Source organism: Salvia hispanica, chromosome 4, assembly GCF_029641045.1.
Source record: "Salvia hispanica isolate PSC_SH4W2 chromosome 4, Shi_PSC_v1, whole genome shotgun sequence".
Lineage (NCBI taxonomy): Eukaryota > Viridiplantae > Streptophyta > Magnoliopsida > Lamiales > Lamiaceae > Salvia > Salvia hispanica.
The window spans coordinates 45,355,869-45,377,974 of record NC_142695.1 but is presented as its reverse complement, the minus strand read 5'-3'; the positions used below and the strand labels follow the sequence as shown (position 1 = coordinate 45,377,974).

Genomic DNA, 22,106 nt, shown 5'->3' with positions numbered 1-22,106 from the left:
CACTTTGTAGAGTTTGTAGTACTAATAAACACTCTTTAAACCACTATGAAATTAATAGTGGGACACAAAATGTTGGGTGATAGTGACCATAGTAGCAAAATATTTGGAGGAAAATGATCATGTAGATTAAGCAATACCCAACAGCATTCAACTGCAGTTCGGTAGCATTTATTGTGGGACACAATTAATCATCCAACTACATGATAAGATCCACACGACCACGATGCGATATTTGACACTTCATTTGTATTAATTAGAAGGGACACTTAATCTTGTTTACCTTATTAGGCATATAACAGATGCATATTTCTGTAGATATGATCCGTTACCAACCTGTTTAGGACAAGCAAACACTTCCCAAAATCATGTTTATAGACAATATGTCTCATAACTCTCCTATTTCAGAATTCTATGGAGTACTATAAAAGAATACTAACAGTGAATTTATCCACTTTCTTAACAAGAGTCAAGAACCAGTCTTGATGTAGAATTTACTTCAACAATGGTTGATATGCATTTAGTGGAATGCCTAAACAGAGCAGATGCGCTGTTTTTCATCATGCTCAATCCCATGCTCAGTTTTAACGGAATACAAAATCGGGAAACCCTATGAAAATGAAGATCTCGTGTGCGGGTAAACAACCCCGTCATACCCAACTAACTTATTTTCATCGAAGAATAAAAAGACCGCGATCGAACCAACTCTTGATGCAAAATCACGTGGTCTACCGTATATGGTTAAAGTGCACGTGTGTTACTAAAAACAGTAGTAATACATTTACACCACAAAGTTAGGATCTTGAGATACCTTAAACTTCTACTATCCTAATACAGCATTACTAGGATGGCTCTCATGCTGTCTGCAGTGGTTTATTCATGGTAAAAAAGGCAACAAACATTCATTTCTCCAAACATTCAAGAATCCAAGAGCAGAGACAATGGTGTATTCATTCATTCCCATTAAGGATATCAACAAACATTTCTACACCAACACACAAGATTCACATTATAACAACTACTAGCAAAAACACAAGTATATATCCATGGTAGAAAAACAAAAGAAAAAAAAAACCATCTTCAGAAGGAAAAATGGCGGATAAAAGCACGTACTCGTTTTCGCCTTCCCTCCCCTCCCATTTAGCGTCCGAATGTTTCGCCTTCCTTCCCCTCCTATTCAGTATCCGAAGGTAAGTAAGAAGAATTCAAACTGTTTTCCGCAGTAACAAGGCTCTGCAACCCTGGCTTCAGCTCACTGTTGCAGAAATCCTCATATTCTTGCCTATCACCCCCTTTTTTTCTGACCTCAACCACTCTCAATGAAGGCGTTAGCTCGAATATCTCAGCTGCGATCGACAGTGGCCCCTTCACACCATCCCTAGACCCCTCTAAACTCACTCTGCAATCCTTCTTCCTCACTGCAAAACTCACAACCTTGGCTATCTCCTCCAGCTTTGATATGATAGTCGATACTGGCGCCCCTGAAACAAACCTAGCACCTCCATCCGATCCCTCATCAAACAGCCCCGACAGATCAAAGCCACGCGAGAAGGAGATGATATCAAACGCGTTTAAGCTAGCCGGCCTAGGGAGGCTAGTGATCCTCCGCCTGCTCTCTGCCTCAGCCTCCGACTCAGACAACGAATGATCAAGCAAAGCAAACTCATCACTATTCTCAGACGAATCTACACTGCACAACTTATCATCTTCTATGTAGAATTTCACATGCTTAAATCCCTTCTTAAACCACTTCGTCTCCATAATTTCCGGTATAGTAATCCTAGTTTCAGGATTTATATCAAGCAAACGAGTTAATAAACGAATCAATTCGGGGGAGAACCACCTAGGGCACCGGAAATCCCCTTTGTGAATCTTCTTATACATAAACATCACATTTTGATCATGAAACGGCAAATATCCCGCCATTAAAACAAACAAAATAACACCACAGCTCCAGATATCGACCATCGCCGCGTCGTAGCCCTTCCTTGAGAGAACCTCCGGCGCGACATACGCCGGCGTGCCGCAGAAAGTATGGAATAGCCCGTCCTGCTTAATTTGCTCCGGAATCGCGCTCAATCCGAAATCGGAGACTTTTAGGTTACCGTCCTCGTCGAGTAGGATATTCTCCGGCTTCAAATCACGGTGGTAGACGCCGCGCGCGTGGCAGAACGCCACGGCGGAGATCAGCTGCTGGAAGTATTTCCGCGCCACCTCCTCCTTGAGCCGCCCCTTCGCCACCTTGCTGAAGAGCTCGCCGCCTTTCACGAACTCCATCACGAAGAAGATCTTCGATTTTGTGGCCATCACCTCGAACAATTGGACGATGTTGGGATGGCGCACGCGCCGGAGAATCGAGATCTCGCGCTTGATGTGCGCCATGAGACCAACCTTGAGGATCTTCTCCTTGTCGGTGACCTTAATCGCGACGCCCTCCCCAGTCTTCACGTTCCGCGCGTGGTAGACCTTGGCAAAGGTTCCATGGCCGATGACGCGTCCGACGTCGTATCGGCCTAATAGAAGCCCCTGCAGTTCCTTCTGCTTCGGCGATTTCAGCGATAAGCTCGCGGCGGAGCCCTTGTTGGTGTTGTTGGCGACGGCGGCCATTAATTCGGAGGATTTAACAGCTGATTAAGGCGAAGAAGCTCAATTCAATTGCAATTTGTGAGATTGTAGAACCACTGATGTCGATCGAGAACCCTATATTCATCAACAGCTTGCTGCGCGAATCTCTTTGGGAATGTTAGCTTAACAGAAATCGGGAATTTATTGAATTTCCAAAAAACAGCGGATGTGTACTGTATTTGAGTAAAAAATGGTTGACGCGGAGCGAATGATTGGTTGTAAGGATACAATCATCTAATCAAAGATAAAATAATTAACAAACTTGCATTGGAAATTACACTCTTTTCGTACCATAATAGAAGTCTCGCTTATCCATGTTAGTATCCATCCTATGTTAATTGTCCCGATTCATTTTTTTCTATGAAAAATAATAGACTCCATACTCCATTAACTTTATTTCACTTATATTATATTATAAAACTAATACATACAAATAAAATTCACTTTTTATTATTTTTATTTCACTAACTTTTCTTTATATTTTATAAAACTTGTAAAATTTAATTGGGTCTCGTAATGTAGAATGGAGGCAACACTATACTACTTATATTTGTTACGAGTGGCGGATGCAGGATTTTAATAATGGTGGATCTAAACATAATATATAATAAAATTAAAAAATATATAAAACTAAAAATAATGTTTAAATGTAAAGTCAAATACAATCATATCATAACATTTTGCTTATATTCTTCATCTTCTGAAATCGTTGCATAATAGTTTCATTAGTAACATTAACAAAGACATCCTTTTCAGTGTAAGGAATTAAGTAATCTATAACAGTTTGTCTCTCAAACTATTACTTAGAGAATTCTTGATGAACTTTATTGCTGAAAATGTTCTTTTCACTAAGGCACTAGCAACCAACAAGAAAAATGACAATTTGACTAACAATAAACTAATGGGAAATTTTTATGTTTTCTTGTAGAAACCATCTTCTAAGCAAGACAACCAATCCCAGATACATGTGAAAAAATTTCATCTATCTAGACATTAAAAATAAAGCTTTTATGTTGATTTTCAAGCTCATTCAAAACAACGCCAAAAGTTTTTGATGATAATAATTAGCAAGGCTAAGCAGTTCTCCTAATTAAATAATGTATTGGAAAATTGGGGAAAGATGGAGAATGGGCAGTACGGATTTGAATTCTAGTAGAGAAGTTCAGTTTTCAAATACTCCTAATTACCTATGTTTAAATTTAATTAAATATTAAATAACATTTAATTTAATTTGAATGTGAAATGACTAAAGTACCCCTACAATTGTTTTTGAATATTTGGGGTTCTGTGGGCCCCATGGCTCTTCTTATGTCCGTCCCTGTCGGTTATGCTATCCATTATCCCATAAAATAGAGATATTGGGATAACACAGATTTTAATGTATCATTAATAAAGTAAAGAGATAAAAAGAAAAGTTGTATCATTAGAAAATGAAGACCATTCTATTAAAATAAAAAGAACTATCACAATTAAAAATAAACTATATTTATGAATCAAAGTAAAATGAAAATTCTTTTTATTTTTAATGAACTTAAGAGAGTACATATTAATCATAAGATTAGTCAAAATTAATTGTCGATGTGATATTCCTTAGGAGGTGTTCGGTTGCCAAGATTAAATCTCATGATTAAATATGTATCATGTTTGGTTCATAAGATTGATTCCTACAACTTAATCCTAGATGGATATATAGTCTCATGATAATTAGTCATAGCCTTCCCCCTCCAACTAAAATAATCCTACAACTTAATCTTAAATGGATAGTCTCATGATAATTAGTTATGGCAACCGAACACCACCTTAGTTGTTTCCGACCTTTGAAATTGCACCGATTATACTATTTCTACGGAAAGAATAATAATGTTAACATTTGAATAATAATTGAATATGGACAATGTGTACTTCTTTTAAGTAAAGTATTAAACATTTAAGGGAGAGTAGAAAAAGAGAATAAAATATTAAGATATACTATTATAAAGAATAATAATGTTAACATTTGAATAATAATTGAATATGGACAATGTGTACTTCTTTTAAGTAAAGTATTAAACATTTAAGGGAGAGTAGAAAAAGAGAATAAAATATTAAGATATACTATTATTAGAGATAGCAATGGCACTCTTAAGGATTTGTTAAAATTAATTATGAAGTAAATTTTGTAAGAGACACGAATTTTAATGCATATTTAATAAGATAAGAGAGATATAAAAAAAAGTGATAGAATTTTAATGCATATTTAATAATTTTTATTTTTAAAGGATGAAAGAAGTATATTTGAATCTATAGTATAGTAATATTTTTTTTAATGAGGAGGGTGATTTGTAAGTTTACTTACAATAACGTGCACAACCAGGAATTAAATTTAGTTTTTAATTACTACTTCAGTTTTTTTTTGTCTTTTTATTTTCCATGATATATATTAAGGTTAATTTGCTTAAGATTTCAGTGTTCAATGCCTTCTTTAGGTTTGCTACCCGCGGATTATATGGAGTATGAATTTAAGTAGACCAAAGTTTAGAAGTATTACTATTTTAGAAGTCTACTTTACTCAATGATAAAATATGAGTACTAAATATCATCAATGCAAATCATAATCATTTCATATCCCAAAGCATGTCACTTTCTTATAATCTACTACTAAACTTTAGAGTCCTCAAACATTATCTAATAATGAAAGCATGTCTTCAACTAGTTTATGCGGTTCTGAAAGTTGATTGTCGTCACTTTTTGTAATATACGCTAATTTTGTTTATGGTTTGAATATATAGACTATGACTATCACACAAGTATATTAACAATTAACATTTAATTATGAAAGAGGGACCTCTTATCTAAAAACTACTATAAGAGGACATAAAAGGAAAATATATATGAAGCTGACGATTATTTCTCTAAAGTTAACTATTAGTATTATAAATGATAAATGATTTCGTCGGTGCACTAGTGCTCATTATAATGAAATACTACATAAACAGTGTCATGAGGTTTGAAATTCATGCATGATGTTAGTTGTCCAAAATTTATTTGTCACTTGATTTCTTCATTTATTAAAGTAAATGTACAAATAAATGTCATGAGGTCTGAAATTCAACACAGTATTAATATTATCTTTACTATTATCATGGGCTAGTTTGTAAATCATTTATGCCTTTATGGCGGTGTAATTGAACTATATATATTATCTTAATGTATGTTGCGTACAAGAAAATGGCACAACGAGGTACCGCTAGCGATTATGATTGAAATTTGTGTATTTAGAAAAATAAGTTTCAAGAAACCAAACCTAAGAATGAAATATACGTAAGTTGGAATATTTAATTCATTTAGTAAAACCTGGCAAGTGACACTTCATCAACATTACCTTATTTAATTACATTATAAAAATGAATAATATTGCTACATCTATGCTGGATTTCTATCTTGTGTCAAAGTGTCTTCTATCATTGATTATTTAAGTAATTTAACTAATATAATAGTCAAGAAAATGTAGATTACGCGTACTTCCTTAGATCATGACAAGGACTTCTTTTTATTTAATTAATAAGCTTAAACCACTCTAAAAAGACAGTATACAAATTACAAAGTCAATGCTGAAAAATCAATTACACAGATACAATAATACTCCTCTCATTACTACAAAATATAAAAAACTAAACCAAATAAAAGCAACAACCAAAAAGTATCGGTTACTCATAAATTTGTAACTTATATCCTCTCATTACTTTTTAAACGCATACTCCATATTCTTCATTTTTTTCAGAATCTTTTGGTCATATTGGAGTTTTTAAAAATAATTCAGAAAAAAATAATGGATTTAAGAAACTTCTAGAGAGCGAAGCTAATCAGCATATCCCTCATGAGTTGTAAATTTGTAAGTTGTAACCTTATTTGTGGCCATAAAGGGAAGTTGGGAAATGCACGGACAAATAGTGATTTCTTCAAACTTTTAGGCATGAGGCCAGGCCATATCATGAATCATACATAAATCAAATTTTCGAAATTAACGAGAAATAATTAATAAGATATGATATATGCTATTATACCAAGAATATGTATTTATCTGGTTTGCTTTTATACTAAAAAGGTTATTTAGTTCAAGAGTCCACGCCACAATACATTATTCCGATGACATTATTTCAATTAGTAGATTGTAGTCCGAGTCACTTTTTTTTTTTTTTTTTTTTTTGCAATCTCAAAAAATGGAAACCATGTAGCTTAATCCCAAAAACTTGCAACTTACAAACTGAAATCGGTGTGTTGCTTAGATGCACAAGTATGTCTACAACTTAAAAAAAAAAAGAATTACTAGTATGCGTATACAACAACTCTAAAAAAATCGAATAATTATGGGCTATAAACGCTTAAGATAGAAGGAAAAATAGAAAATAGTGGCAAGCGGAGAAAATTGAACAACAGAAAAGGACAAAAAAAAAATCATACAAAGTCATTATACAATTCCAATCATGTTTTGGTAAAAGATTTTACCAAATTAAAAATGCTTGAAGTGGTGTGTAGCTATTTGTCAACTGTGAATTCAAACTAAAAAATCTAAGCAAAGTTTGTAAATTGAAAACGATTTGGTTGGTCATATCAGCCGCTTTGGGACCAGTCAATTGAAAAAAGACAAATGAATGATTAAAGGTTCCTAAATTTCTATCAATATATAATTACGAATTGAATAATAGTGTGGGCTTGATTATTGAATCCACACATACATTCATAACAAATACTGTATCATGTATTGAAGAAGTGTGTGAAATTAGATGCTAATATTTCATTCTATGCGAGCTAGTGCATATTTTAACAATACAAAAAATGAAAACAAAGTTACAGAGATGATTGCTTATTCTTTTCCTGAAAACACAGAGCAATGGAATTTGTGTAGATATTTGAGTTTTGAGGCTATGATCAAAGAGAGGTAAGAACATAGACCGTCCCTAGAGAAATAGGGTATAGAGCAATTGCTACATATCCCGTCCAGCGTGGGAATGTTGTGTTGAAGCTAGCGAATCCGCCCATGCCAAGGCATATCAACAGAACTAAGTGAAGCTCCAATGAGACCTCTGATGACAAGTCGCGAAAGTATACTGGCACGAGGAATGGAAGCATACCGATAACATTGCCCATGAACACGCTACCATATAGCTGTTGGAATATAAGATATATGTCAGTTATCTAGCTAACTCTTGTTGCATAGGTACATATTGAGTTAATTATATGTAAATTATACCGAAGACAACAGCAAGGAGTTGGTCTTTTCCGACTTCTGTGAGGCCAACTTAATTGTTTGGAGGATACCGTTATAGTGCAAAGCGAGAGGTAGAACCACATACGAGACCAAGAAGGATGAGACGTTCACTGCTTCAGCAAATCCCAAGATTGATGTCATCAATGGTTGTGAAAGGGACAACGCAATACCAAATCCGAACACCAATGATAAAGTTGCTTTCACGTAGATCAACCAAGAAGTGCTTTTAGCTTGGCTTCTGCTCGTGAATCTACTTAACAACGCCTCTTGCTCCGGATTCTACTTAACAACCAATCATTAATAATGGTTATTCGTTCTACATTAAGATTTTGATAACATATAAATAGTGATATGCTCTTCTGATTTACCTGGGATATGTTGTTTCCTGGTGTTGTTAGTTGTTCTGGTGTCAAATCTAAAAGGGTTAGAGCCAAGTTGGTCATGCCTAATACGAACTCTTCCTGACCGATACTTCCATCACGGGAGGTGTCAAAATATGCTGTGATTTCATCCAAAACTCGGTTCGTGCTAACGTCATCATCCTCCATCTTTACTCCTAACACCAGGACTCTGATTTCTGCAGGTGTTACAGATGAAGTGTTGTCCTTGCCAATTTTGTTGAACAGCCTGTTTAGCATAAATTAATTATGAGGATTAATGTTTAGAATTAATTTATGAAGAGAAATAGAAGATGAAAATTTATGGAACTGACTTTTGTATCTTCCCAATATTAGGCCTGCCATTTGTTGTTAAAAGTTTTAGTAGCTTATCCTTTGCGTGTTTTTCTATCATAAACTCGAAACATCTGTTCTGTATCCACGGCTGGAACGACTGCACAAAAAAAAATGCTACTATGAAGTTTGTAAAAGAGACATGTTGAAGAGGTGGAGATGTTATTCATACCTGAAACAAAACGTAAGCAAGGAGCAAAGCAATGGTGATGATGAGAGCGATAAGAATGAGGATTTTTTTCCCCGGCGAGGAGGTGAAAACATTTTGAAGCTCAAGGATGAGATATGGCAATGAAGCCAACAAGACCAGCCTCGCTGTCCAGCTGGTTTCGACATCTGTGACAAGGTTATAGCCTGCAATAGGAGGTTCAGTGATTTTGTTTTTCATTATTGATAATGAACATAAATTAAAAACGGTGTCACAATGGATTCAAATCCGGGAACATTAACCATATTACCACTAGGTTAACATGCACACTGAGTATAATGCTTAGTGATATTGTTTAATAGTAGTACAATATATGGTGTAAGAAAGAGAGAAGTTTTTAGCACCTTGGGCAGTTTCTTGTTCCTCGGGGGGGTCGGAGCTTCCAATAACGATGGTAAGGCCCCATATCAATGTTAGTGCGATCACTACTCCTCCGAGCACCATCCCCATCCCCGACGTCACCCGTGCTTGAGCCTCTTCCGCGGAACCCGTAAGCAGAGGTACTTGCATTGGTAATTCATACAAATGGAATGTGGTTAACTTAATGTTGGTATTGTTAGAAAATTTAATGCGGAAATGAAAAATACTATTGCTAGAGTACATTTTATTATGATAGGTAATCCTCCATGTATCTATACGGTATAGTATATTAGTCTATTAATCTGAATAATTAATAGTACTATACTCGTATTTTCTTGTGATTTGAGTATATCTTCCATGTATAACCCATTTTCGCAACAATCGGCTCATAAATGATCACTCCCTCCGTCCCTGATTAATTGTCACTCTTTGACCGGACACGAATTTTAAGAAATATAAAGAAAAGTTGGTTGAAAAATTTAGTGGTATGTGAGACCCACTTTTTATATTAGTTTTATAATAAAATGTGAGTAAAATGAGTTAGTACGTAGAATGTGGGACCTACTTATCATTTATGGTATAAATGAAGTGGAACAATTATAGAGGGACAGACTGAAATGGAAAAGAGGAACAATTAATCGGGGACGGAGAGAGTAAATCATAAATAACCACTCGCGGTATAAAAACCAGTTTCAATCGTAGTAGCAAACCAATCATATTTTATTGTAAAAACAGCTTAGAACCTAAAAATATAAGTCATTATTTCTATAAAAACTAATTTGAGTATATGGTTGATCTCATGTCCCCCATTTCCCAACTCAAAAAGATATTCCTACTTGGCTACTTCAATGGTGTTTTACAATCTAAATCCAATTAATTAGGGTTCGACTATTATAAAACTTCAAGTGCAAAAAAATAAAAATAAAAATAAAAATAAAAATAAAAGTTTCTTCTAACAACCTTTTTCTATGCACCTACCAGCACGACTCAATACAAAACATAATCATGTTGCACAAATTTAAATATTCACCGTTTTAACTTTTAATATTCGCTTTGTGTGACATTCGACGACTTTTACTTGTACAAAAAACGTGGTGAGAGGTTGCCAATTTAATAATAACAATTTTTATCAGAATATTACTGAATTATTTACCAGGGATCTCCAATTGGTGTCTTCTGTGAAGTGGAGTATCAAAGAGAATATACTACAGATTCATTGTTTTCAAATAATGAAGAGATCTTGCGTGTGTTGAACTCTTAATTTGCAAGAACGAGATAATTAATTAGCCAATTGATTTATCAAAATAAGAAATCCATAAATACTTACAAAGCATCATAACGAGCTGCGGAATCGTGCCGAGGAACTGAAAGACGCTGCCTCCGACGACGCCCGGCCCGATGATCTGCAGCCAGAGATCGGAGCCGGCGGCGACGTATTTCCCGCCGAAAGAGAGCAAGATAATGTACACCACGATCATAAACAGTAAACCCAAGCCGTTGGTGGCGCACGGCAGGAAGCCGTACACCGGCTCGCAAGTCACTGTAGTCTCCGCCAGCGGCCACTTCACATAGTTGCCGCTGTCGGATACTGAGCTCCGATCATCCGCCATCGAGCGGCTGCCAACTAGGTGGCTGCTAGCGAGGAGAAATAGCGACGAAATGACGACGAATCGCTTCATCGTCGGGCGGGGTAGGGTTTTGGAGGGAAAATGTTGATGATGTATGGATTGGGAATGGGATGAAGCTGCATGTGGGCTTTATATATGTATTTTTTTTGCGTGTGAGATGGGTCTTGATTTATTTTAGTTGTTACATCTTCCTATAAACAAACTAAAATGAAAAAAAATACAGTAATACTCTATTTATGAATATTATATTTTTTGTGTTGCATTTTGTGTTTTTATAGTATTAATTTTGCGAGGGATGTGATGTGGTAATGTAATAAAATATATGAAGTGAACGTGGGATACTATGAAATTTGGATCCTGGCACGACGGCAGATTCATTTAGATTTTTTAGATCTTAAAATAAAAAGCTATATAAAATATATGTGCATAGCAATAGGCAAAATCAAATTATTTTGGACCTCGCGCATCACATATATTTTGCACGGGTTGAAGAATATTCACTCTTGATCATTAGCCTCTCCAGTTGACATAACCTTTGCTTGCACTCTCTAGAGATTACAAAATACACTACTAAATTTCCTAAATTGTATACACTTTCTAGATGTATACTACAGTTTTTTTTTTTAATTTCCGCGCGCTTTGTTAAATAATTTTTTATATTGGACATAAAGATTCATTTTGTGCATAAAAAATTAGAAAGTATAACCAACAAATTTACTTTAAAAAAAAAATCTAGTTTATAACTATTTTACATTTGAATCAGATAATATATAGTAGTACTATTCAGTATTAACAAAGAGTTAGATAATGACAATGGAGAAAACTTGGGCGTGGGTACGTAACTTTCCCAGTTTTATACGTATATTACATATTTACATGCGTACAAGTATTCCTCACATGTCCAAATTCTGACACTTTTTAAGGTCAAAGTTACACATGTACATACAAATAATTGTAACGAGAAATATGGCACTGTCCAGAACTCAAGGAGCACATGAGAAAGATTTAAAAAGTACTGCATTTTACATTATTAATATATCTATGGTGACAATAGTAACGTGTTCTGTGTAAATAATCAAATTGAATCAATGAGATTTGTTTCGAAATAACGATCTAATTACCAAGGCACTAATCGTGCCTAAAGTTATTATTCTCGTTTTCATCTATATAGGTGAGCTGGTCAAATAAGATTATTTATTAACAATTCCAAGCAATAGTATTTAATAGTAGTAATTCTTTTACACCTAACCAGACTCTTTATATTAACGACTTAAACGATTGACTTGGATTTGTAGTGATTCTTAATCTCTGATTCTATTGTACATCAAATGAAAACAAGGCACGTACGGGTGCTAGAGTGTAAGTGTGCAAATAACGTATTCCGAACCTCTTTTTTTTTTTTATATTTGATTTGATTGATTTAGTAAAGCAAAATTTAACCAAGATTATGGATTATAGAGTTCCGTGAAAAATAATCTAAATCTTAATGCATATAGTCCAATATAGTTGTAGAGCTACCTCCCCTTTAGTACATAATTAGGCACCGAATCTTAGCAACTTGATCAAAACATAGAATAATGAGATTGAGAGAATTTTGAAAACAAGGATGTCATTTTAAGGAGGTTTTAGTTCATTTTAGAAAATTTGGATTTTAAAACACCAAGATCATTTTTAGATTGTCTTAATTAGTTAATTTAGATAATTAGTATTTTAAAAATTCATAAGTCGTTTTAGACTTTTAGTACAGACATACTTATGTTTTTGAAGAGAACCTTCACAAAATCAAAATGACCACTTTTACCCAAGAATGCTTCGCGTTGCTACTAAAATACTCCTACTACTGCAAGTGGCCAATGTTATTCTAGTATAACTAAATCTAAGTACTCCTACATTTGAGATTTGAGATGTGTTTGTTACAACTAATTAGAAACAGAATTAAAACAAAAACAAAGGAAACAATAGCTTCAACGTTGACATAAAACACACACCAAAGGAATTTGTGCAGATATTGGGGTTTTGAGGGTATTAAGGAAGAGAGGTAAGAACATAGACCGTCCCTAGAGAAATAGGGTATAGAGCTAGCGCTACATATCCCGTCCAACGTGGAAACTTTGTGTTGAAGCTAGTGTATCCGCCCATGAAGATGCATATCAACACAACTAAGTGAAGCTCCATCGAGACATCTGATGACAAGTCGCGAAAATATACTGGGATGAGGAATGGAAGCAAACTGATAACATTGCCCATGAACACTCCACCATATAGCTGTTGGAATATAAGATATATCTCAGTCGTCTAACCATCGATGGTATATTGAGTTACACATAAGAAGAATATATATATATATATAAAAAAAATATACCGTAGAGAGCTGCAACGAGTTGCTCTTCTTTGAGTTCTTTGAGGCCAAATTAATTGTTTGGAGGATAGTGTGATAATGCAGAGCGAGAGGTAGAACCACATACGAAACCCAGAAGGATGAGACGTTCACTGCTTTAGCGAACGCCATGATTGATGTCATCAATGGCTTTGAAAGGGACAACGCAATACCAAATCCGAACGCCAATGATAAAGTTGCTCTCCACCAAGAAGTGCTCGCAACTTGGCTTGTCACCGTGATTCTACTTAGCAGCGGCTCCTGCTCTGAACCGCCATTCTGCATATTTTTATTTTTTCTATAATTGCAACAATGCATATATATATAGGTATACTAGTATGTAACCAACACAGTTTAGTACGAAAGAAAATAAACAAAATATGATAAGAACGCACATTTTTGGTGATCAGCGCTTACCTGGGCTATGTTGTTTATTTGTGTGGTTGTTTGACCTAAAAGGGCTCGAACTAACTTGTTCATGCCTTTTTCGAACTCTGTCTGATCGATATAACCATCATTGTTGGTGTCAAAATATGATTCGATTTCTCCCAAATGCAGGTTTGTGTTTACTCCTAAGACCAGGCCTCTTATTTCTTTAGGTGTTACATATAAAGAATTGTTGTTGTTCTTGGCAATTTTGTTGAACAAGCTGTTAGGCATTTTGTGAGGATTAATGAACAGTGATGAGCAATACAAAAAAGGATATTAGTTTATGGAACTGACTTTTGTATCTTCTCCCTATTAGGCCTGCCATTTGCTGTTAAAAGTTTGAGTAGCTTATCCTTGGCGTATTTATCTACAATAAACTCGAAACATCTGTTCTGTATCCACGGCTGGAACGACTGCACAAAATAAATACTCCATCAACTTTGTGAAACAAACATATATAAAGTAGCTTATCTATACCTGAATCAAAATGTAAGCGAAGAGCAAAACAAGCGTGACGATGAGAGCAAAGAGAATGATGAGTTTTTTGGCGAAGGATGAGGTGAAAATGTTTTGAAGCTCAAGGATGAGATATGGAAGTGAAGCTGCCAAGACTAGCCTCGCTGTCCAGCTGGTTTCGTCATCTGTAACGACGCAGGAGCCTACCAGATGCTCAATGAGTGTATTGTTCTCAGCATCACTTTCTTGGTTTTCAAGGGGCTTAGAGCTTCCCATAACGATGGTAAGGCCCCATATCAATGTTAGAAGAATCACTACTCCTCCGAGCACCATCCCCATCCCTGATCTCACCCGTGCTTGAGCCTCTTCCGCGGAACCAGTAAGCAAAGGTACTTGCATTGGTCATTCATACATACAAAAGAATGTGGTTAATGCTGGTAAATCCATTTTTGCAGTAGTACTATTTTTTTTTTTTATCGAAGTAACTTTTAATCTTAAGAAAAAATCATGTTTAACTTTAACTTCTTATAGGTAACGTACAAAATACTTAACTTATTTCCTACTCCCTCGTTTCATAGTAATGGAGGCGTTTCTTTTCGGCACGGAGATTAAGAAAAATTGTGTTAGGTGAGTTAAATAAAGAGAGAGTAAAGTGGAAAATGAAAAAGGTAGAGAGATGAAAAGAGAATAAAGTGTAAGAGAGAGTAAAGTAAGTGTGAAAAAATGTGTTGACTTTTACTAAAAAGGGAAATGACTCAATTACTATATATGGAACGTACCAAAATGACAAAATGACTCTATTACTGTGGAACAAAGGGAGTACTACTTATAGGAAACACGATTGACTTACTGTAAGGTGGCGTTCGGTTGCCATGACTAATTATCATGAGACTATCCATCTAGGATTAAGTTGTGGGATTATTTTAGTTGGAGGGGAAGGCTATGACTAATAATTCTTCAAATGTATATCAGGCATGGTTAGGAGGAATGTAGGAGAAAAAGAGTGTTTATTGTGTATTCCTTGATGATTTCTACTTCACATATTGCACCCTTTTTATAGGTGTTATACGAATACATACAAGGCATGGTATCAATGATATCAATCTATATTTAATGCTATCACTCTATTTTTCCTGATTATATGGAGTATCAATGTGATTGGCAGCTCACAATCTTTTCTTTATTTAACACTCCCCCTCAAGTTGAATGGTGGGATCCCCAAAGCTCAACTTGTTCAGTACACTTGTGAAGCTTCTTGAGTTCACAGCTTTGGTGAGAATATCTGCCAATTGATCCTCTGACCGAACAAATGGTAGTTCCACAGCTCCACTTTCAATGTTTTCTTTGATGAAGTGTCTGTCAACTTCAACATGTTTGGTTCTATCGTGTTGCACTGGGTTCTCAGATATGCTGATTGCTGCTTTGTTGTCACAAAAAAGTTGGCTCGTTTCTGGAGACAGTCCAATTTCTCTCATCAATCTTCGTAGCCACAAGATCTCCATTAGCCCGCTCCTGATTCCTCTGAATTCTGCTTCAGCGCTGGATAGTGCGACCACCTTTTGTTTCTTGCTTCTCCAAGTGACTAGATTACCTTCAACAAAGGTAAAATAGCCTGCTGTAGATTTCCTGTCCACTGGATTGCTTGCCCAATCAGCATCTGTATATCCATACACCCCTTTATGTCCATTTTTTCTGAACATCACTCCATGTCCGACTGTTCCCTTGAGATATTTGACAATTCTCAGTGCAGCTTCATAATGATCCTTTTGTGGTCGATGCATAAACTGACTCACAATTCCAACTGCATAGGCAATATCAGGTCTAGTATGGGAGAGATAGATGAGTTTTCCCACCAAACGCTGATATTTACCTTGGTTTGCTAGCTCTGCCCCTTCTGAGATTTGTAGGCCATGGTTTACTACGATAGGTGTGTCGGCTGGCTTGCAGTCCAGAAGTCCTGTCTCAGCTAGAATGTCCAAAGTGTACTTCTTCTGCCTTAAAAATATTCCTCCTTCTGATCTTAGCACTTCTATCCCCAGAAAATACTTAAGGCTCCCCAAATCCTTCATCTCAAATTCTTGAAATAAACTCCCTTTGAGTCTTTCGATCTCCTCTGTATCATCTCCGGTGATGATCATATCATCTACATAGATGATCAAGCAAGTCATTCGGCCATCTCGTTTTTTTAGGAATAGCGTATGGTCCGACTGGCTTTGTTTGAATCCATACTTTGCCATAGCCTCGGTGAACCTTCCGAACCAAACCCTGGGGGACTGCTTAAGTCCGTACAAGGTTTTCTTCAGTCGACATCCTTCTCCCTTCTTGTACCCCTCTGAAAATCCCGGTGGTGCCTCCATATATACTTCCCTCTTCAATTCTCCATGGAGGAAAGCATTTGTGACATCAACTCGATTTGCAGCAACTGATAATAGCACTCGAATGGTGTTCATCTTTGCTACTGGGGAAAAGGTCTCGTCATAGTCTACTCCATAGGTTTGTGTGTATCCCTTTGCTACCAACCGTGCCTTGTACCTTTCTATAGAACCATCTGGCCTTCGTTTGATAGTAAACACCCACTTGCAACCAACTGCCTTCTTTCCGTCTGGTATCTTGCATTTTTCCCAGGTGCCGTTTCTTTCTAACGCCCCCATTTCTTTGAGCATTGCCTCTCGCCAATGTTTGTGTCTCCAGGCTTCTTCTACTGTGCAGGGGATTTCTTCTTCTTCATATAGCGCTGCCTCAAATGCGTGAGCCATTTCTGAGAGTTGTCCTTTGGCCATGTTGACTATTGAGTACTTGGCCTTTTTGCCTATAACATCTGGGCTGTATCTCTTTGGCGGGACTCCTCTGTTGGGTCTTGGTGGTAGTTTATATCCTCCAACTCCTTCACTCATCTGTTCTTCCACCAAATCACAGATCTCTGGTTCATTTTGGTTGTCAGAATCCCCCTCAATATCTGTCTCATGGTCAGTTTCACCATGTGTAGTAGCATCACTATCAATACTATCATCATGATCAGGAGATGTATCAGAAGTACTTACAGCGGATATCAGTAGAGGATTTCCTTGGATGGTGTCACTGACGGGTGAGGGCTATATTTCAGAGATCTGCTCGATGTTTCTGAGGGGCTCCCCTGGTGGCCCTACTTCTGCGGAGGGATCTGACTTTGATAACCGGCTTAGTAGGTCACTATCACTACTCTCCCCCTGACCGCTAAGGTGGTTAAAAAAATAGTCTGTCTCAAGAAAATCACAGTTCAGAGTAGTGAACATGCGATTGGCCTTGGGGTCGAAGCAACGGTACCCTTTCTGAGAGGCCCCATATCCCACAAACACACATTTTACGGCACAAGGTGATAGTTTAGTTCGTTCATGTTTCGGTATATGGACAAAAACTGAGCATCCGAACACTCGAGGCTGAAGTGTCAAGGGTAAAGGAATTTGGGCGTGTGTTGAGAGAGTTTCTAGTGGGGTGTGGAGTTCCAGGGAGCTAGAGGGTAATCGGTTCGTTAGATAGGCGGAGGCTGCAACGGCTTCAGGCCAAAAATATCTGGGGGTATTTGATTCAATGAGCATAGCACGAGCCATTTCTAGGAGAGTGCGATTTTTTCTCTCAGAAACACCATTTTGTTCTGGGGTATATGGACATGTGGTTTGGTGAACCAGGCCTTTATCATGACAGAAGGTTTTCATCTTTAAGTTTACAAATTCCCCCCCATTGTCAGATCGAAGGATTTTTATATTTTTCTGAAACTGGGTTTGCACAAGGGCATAGAAATGGCTAAAGTGTTCAAAAACCTCATTTTTTTTGTTTCATAAAATAAACCCAAGTCATGCGTGTGCAATCATCTATAAACAGAAGGAAATATTTGAACCCTTGTCCCCCCACAACTGGAGATGGGCCCCACACATCAGAATGAACTAGTGAAAAAGGAGAATCAACCCGGGTATTATTTGATTTATAAGAGTGTCTATGGCTCTTGGCCAACACACAAGTTTCACAATACATATCTTGATTAAATTTAGGAAAGAGAATTTTTAAATAACCCGTGGAAGGATGTCCTAAGCGACGATGCCAAAGCCAAGCCTCTCTACTTGCAGATCCGTGAGTTAGTAAGGCGGTTCCTTGTTGGGCTATCTCATCGACGTAATACAGCCCGTCCCGCTCAGTGCCACGTCCAATAATTTCCCCTGTCCTGATATCCTGCAACAGACAAAAGTTTGGTTGCATTAGGAGAGTGCAATTTAATTCTTTTGTCACATGACTGATTGATAACAATTTGTGTGACATGGAAGGAACATATAAGCAGTTGGATAAGGTCAGAGTGGGTGAAATTCTGACAGTTCCTACTCCTTCTACAGAAGTAAATTCTCCACTTGCAGTTTGAATATGACTTTTCGGTGCCCTATGCATATCAGATATATCAGTGATATCGTAAGTAATGGTGTCAGTAGCTCCGCAATCAAAAATCCATTTATCATTTTTATTTTCGGATGAAACAGACAAGGCGTAGGACGTAGGCAAATTTTCGAGCACTTGAAATCTGTTTTCACAAATTAGTGGGGCAGATTTGGGATTTTTGTGATTTTGGGAGTCGGTTTGGGGTTTATTTTCATTTCGGGGGTCTCTTTGGAATTTATCAATGTCTGGGGGTCTAATTTTTGGAGTTTTTTTAGTGTAGGGTTTAAATTGGTATAATTCAAAGAATGGGGGGTTTGAGAATAAATTCTCAAACCCTAATTTACCTCCTCCCACATCTCCCACATTCGGCGCCTCCACATCAAAAAATTCTCTCCGTTCTGGAAGTGCTCCGCCTCCGCCTCCTCTGGCGACGGATGCTATCCCGACGGCTATTCCCTCAGTTCCCTGTCCGCCGCTGCCTCGGTTGGCCACTGAGTTGCTTCCGACGGCGGCAGCGGGTGTTTCTTCTCCTCCCGCCACAGCTGCAGCAGCCCGACCCCCTCTGAACGGTGCCGGTGACGGATTGTTCTTGGCCTTCCTCTTCTGCCACCACTCCGGGTAGCCGTGGAGTTCAAAGCATGTTTCCCGTGTGTGCTTTTTCTTTCCACAGTGAGAACACACCAATTTTGATTTGTCTTCGTCCGGCCGTTTGCTCCAATTTTCTCCATTCCCGCCACCGCTTCGTTGAGAGGGGTTGCGGTGTGCTGCCGGATTTTGCCACGGATGGGTCACTGCTAACCCAGCTCCAATCCCTTGTGTGCTGGAGTCACCTGCTTGTAGGACAACGGATCTGGTGTCTTCTCGCCGGAGCATAGCGTATGCATTCTCCACCGAGGGAAGTGGTTCTACCCTTAGTATTTCCTTTTTGATGTTCTCGTACTTGCCGTTTAAGGCTACAAGCAACTGGAACAGCCTCTGTTCTTGTTTCTCGGTGTGGTATATTTCAATATCTTCGGCGTACTTCATCCGATTTGGTTGTCTCCGGTCTATGGAGATCCATAGATCGTTCAAAGTTGTCCATATGTCCTCCAAAGATTCCTCCTTTTGTTTTAACGTTATTGCCTTTGCGTACAGGTCGTAGACTTGAATTTTGTCGCCTCCGCTAGCATATGTAACTTCCAGGCTGGTCCATATTTCCTTAGCCGTTGGGTATTGAGTCAGACGGCTGACCAATTTTTGTTCCACATTCTGAATCAACCATGTAAATACGCAGTGATCCGCTTGCTGCCATCTCTCGAAGGTTTGGTCGGTCCTTGCCGGAGGGGTTGGGACTCCTGTGATGTGAGATATCAGACCCCTCCCACTGATTGCCGCCTTCATGAGAATCGCCCAAGTGGAATAATTTTCGCCGTTTAGTCTTTCTCCGATGACTAACGGTGAAGAATCAATTCTCTGAGACTCTGGTTTGTGTGGAGATTCTGGGGGGATTATTTGATTTTGGGTGTGCGCCATACTTGTGCGCATGAATTCGGCAAACATTCGAGCAAATTGCTCTGTTTCCGTTAGTTTTGGTTGTTCATCGTTTTCTGACATGGTTTATGGTTTTGGCAGGATCTGCCGGATTTTGGTTAAAGGGTTCGGGATTGGTCCGAGACAGTGATGAGACTACTCTGAGTCTCACCCCTGCTCTGATACCATCTTCAAATGTATATCAGGCATGGTTAGGAGGAATGTAGGAGAAAAAGAGTGTTTATTGTGTATTCCTTGATGACATATTGCACCCTTTTTATAGGTGTTATACGAATACATACAAGGCATGGTATCAATGATATCAATCTATATTTAATGCTATCACTCTATTTTTCCTGATTATATGGAGTATCAATGTGATTGGCAGCTCACAATCTTTTCTTTATTTAACAATAATCATGAGACTATTCATATAGGATTAAGTTGTGAGGGTCAATCTTATGAACCAAACATGATACATATTTTTAATCATGAGATTTAGTCTTGCCAACCGAACACTCCTAACATGATTATGATACTAATACAGTCTACAAAACAATTTTTTATTAATAAAACACCAAGTATGTGGGAATTTAGAAATGTTCAATTCCAACAATTTTATTAACGTCCACATCGGAAAATAAAAATACCTAAAACCCTTCTTTTGGTCTCCCATTTATATTAATATTTAATATTTAATACGGAGTATAACTAGTTCTCTGGAGAAACAATCTTTCTATTCCAGTAAAAATATAATCAAATAACCACTACTCTGATATCTTTCCTCAAAACTAAAATATGGTAAACGTATCGCTATTCACTACCAAACATATTCCTCCTATAAAGAAACCGAATACTATAAATGATACTCACGTATTTTACGATCAAATTCCTACATTAACCCCTCAATTATATGTATATCTACTCCAATTTCGAATTTCAGCTCAAATGCAAATATAAATACCCTAATTATACGAATATTAGACCATTTTTTGAATTTGATTTCAAATTTCCCAATTATACGGTAGACCAATTTTAAACATCATTAGAATTATAATTAAGAGTCAAAATGCGTAAAGTTAAATATATATGCATGAGATATTCATATATACTTACAAAGCATTATAACCAGCTGCGGAATCGTGCCGAGGAACTGAAAGACGCTACCTCCGACGACGCCCGGGCCGATGATCTGCAGCCACATATCTGAGCCGGCGGCAACGTATTTCCCGCCGAAAGACAGCAAGATGTTGTACACGACGATCATAAACAACAAACCCAAACCGTTGGTGGCACACGGCAGGAAGCCGTACACCGGCTCGCAAGTCACCGTAGTCACCAACACCGGATAATTTCTCCGATCATCCACGATCGAGCGGCTTTGAGCTAGCTGGCTGCTAGCGAGGAGATAGAGCGACGAAACGACGACGAGTCGGTTCATGGTTTTGGAGGGAAAATGTGGAGTTAGGGTTTTTTTGGGTATGGAATGGGATTTAATTGGGGGTTTATGTAGAATGGGATGAAGCTGCATGTGGGGGTTTTATTTTTTTTTTTTCGTACATGGGGGGTTTTATTTTTATATGTATTGTTCTAGCGTGTGCTTCTTGAGTAATATTAGTACCATATTTTGTGTTGCATTTTGTATTTTTTATTTTATTGATTTTGCGAGAGATATGAGTTTGTAATGTAATAAATACATGAAAAAGGTTTACTAGGAAATTAATTTGGATCCTCGCAAATATTAGTATAAAATTATGAAGCCATATAAAATATGTGCATAGAATTAAATAGGTTTGCACTGGTAGAAGATCTTCATAGTTAGTTATAGTAATACAACTTACTACTAAATTTACTAAAATTAACGTAGCATTATGTTGTCTAGCATATATACAATATATTACTCTTTTTTTCAGATGTTTTTTTTTTATTATTATTAGACAAAAAGGTTCATTTTCTTCGTATAGAAATTACTCCCTTCGTCCATGATTAAATGTCTCATATTTGACCAACAGGTGTTTTAAGAAATTGTTTGACTTTATGTAGTAAAGTGGGTAGAAAAGGTAGTGGAATGTGAGGCCTACTTTTATATATTGATTTTATAGTTAAATGCGAGTGAATTGAGTTAATGGAATGTATG

The 22,106-nt window shown here is 37.2% G+C and overlaps 4 protein-coding genes and 1 pseudogene across 4 annotated transcripts; 1 reads left to right on the top strand and 4 right to left on the bottom strand.

Annotated features, from left to right (window-relative positions):
- Nucleotides 1-931: 931 nt before the first annotated feature.
- Nucleotides 932-2,865, bottom strand: LOC125195661 (CBL-interacting serine/threonine-protein kinase 12-like). Its single transcript, XM_048093805.2, has one exon. It carries the CDS (start codon nucleotides 2,602-2,604, stop codon nucleotides 1,171-1,173), a length of 1,434 nt encoding a protein of 477 aa, XP_047949762.2. The 5' UTR covers nucleotides 2,605-2,865; the 3' UTR covers nucleotides 932-1,170.
- A 4,496-nt stretch (nucleotides 2,866-7,361) lies between these two features.
- On the bottom strand, nucleotides 7,362-10,883 carry LOC125197094 (sodium/calcium exchanger NCL2-like). Its single transcript, XM_089056364.1, has 7 exons — nucleotides 10,497-10,883; nucleotides 9,154-9,312; nucleotides 8,774-8,955; nucleotides 8,583-8,701; nucleotides 8,239-8,497; nucleotides 7,853-8,149; nucleotides 7,362-7,767 (listed from the first exon to the last, which is right to left on the bottom strand). The coding sequence occupies exons 1-7, from the start codon at nucleotides 10,846-10,848 to the stop codon at nucleotides 7,531-7,533; spliced, it is 1,605 nt and encodes a 534-aa protein (XP_088912490.1). The 5' UTR covers nucleotides 10,849-10,883; the 3' UTR covers nucleotides 7,362-7,530.
- Nucleotides 10,884-12,772: 1,889 nt separating this feature from the next.
- Nucleotides 12,773-21,441, bottom strand: LOC148929275 (sodium/calcium exchanger NCL2-like). Its single transcript, XM_089069796.1, has 6 exons — nucleotides 21,086-21,441; nucleotides 14,081-14,451; nucleotides 13,898-14,016; nucleotides 13,592-13,823; nucleotides 13,160-13,453; nucleotides 12,773-13,062 (listed from the first exon to the last, which is right to left on the bottom strand). The coding sequence occupies exons 1-6, from the start codon at nucleotides 21,408-21,410 to the stop codon at nucleotides 12,823-12,825; spliced, it is 1,581 nt and encodes a 526-aa protein (XP_088925922.1). The 5' UTR covers nucleotides 21,411-21,441; the 3' UTR covers nucleotides 12,773-12,822.
- Nucleotides 15,266-15,942, top strand: LOC148929277 (uncharacterized; annotated as a pseudogene).
- On the bottom strand, nucleotides 15,978-20,295 carry LOC148929276 (uncharacterized). The gene is made up of 3 exons (XM_089070147.1): nucleotides 18,805-20,295; nucleotides 16,087-17,123; nucleotides 15,978-16,025 (listed from the first exon to the last, which is right to left on the bottom strand). Exons 1-3 carry the CDS (start codon nucleotides 20,051-20,053, stop codon nucleotides 15,978-15,980), a joined length of 2,334 nt encoding a protein of 777 aa, XP_088926273.1. The 5' UTR covers nucleotides 20,054-20,295.
- Nucleotides 21,442-22,106: the final 665 nt, after the last annotated feature.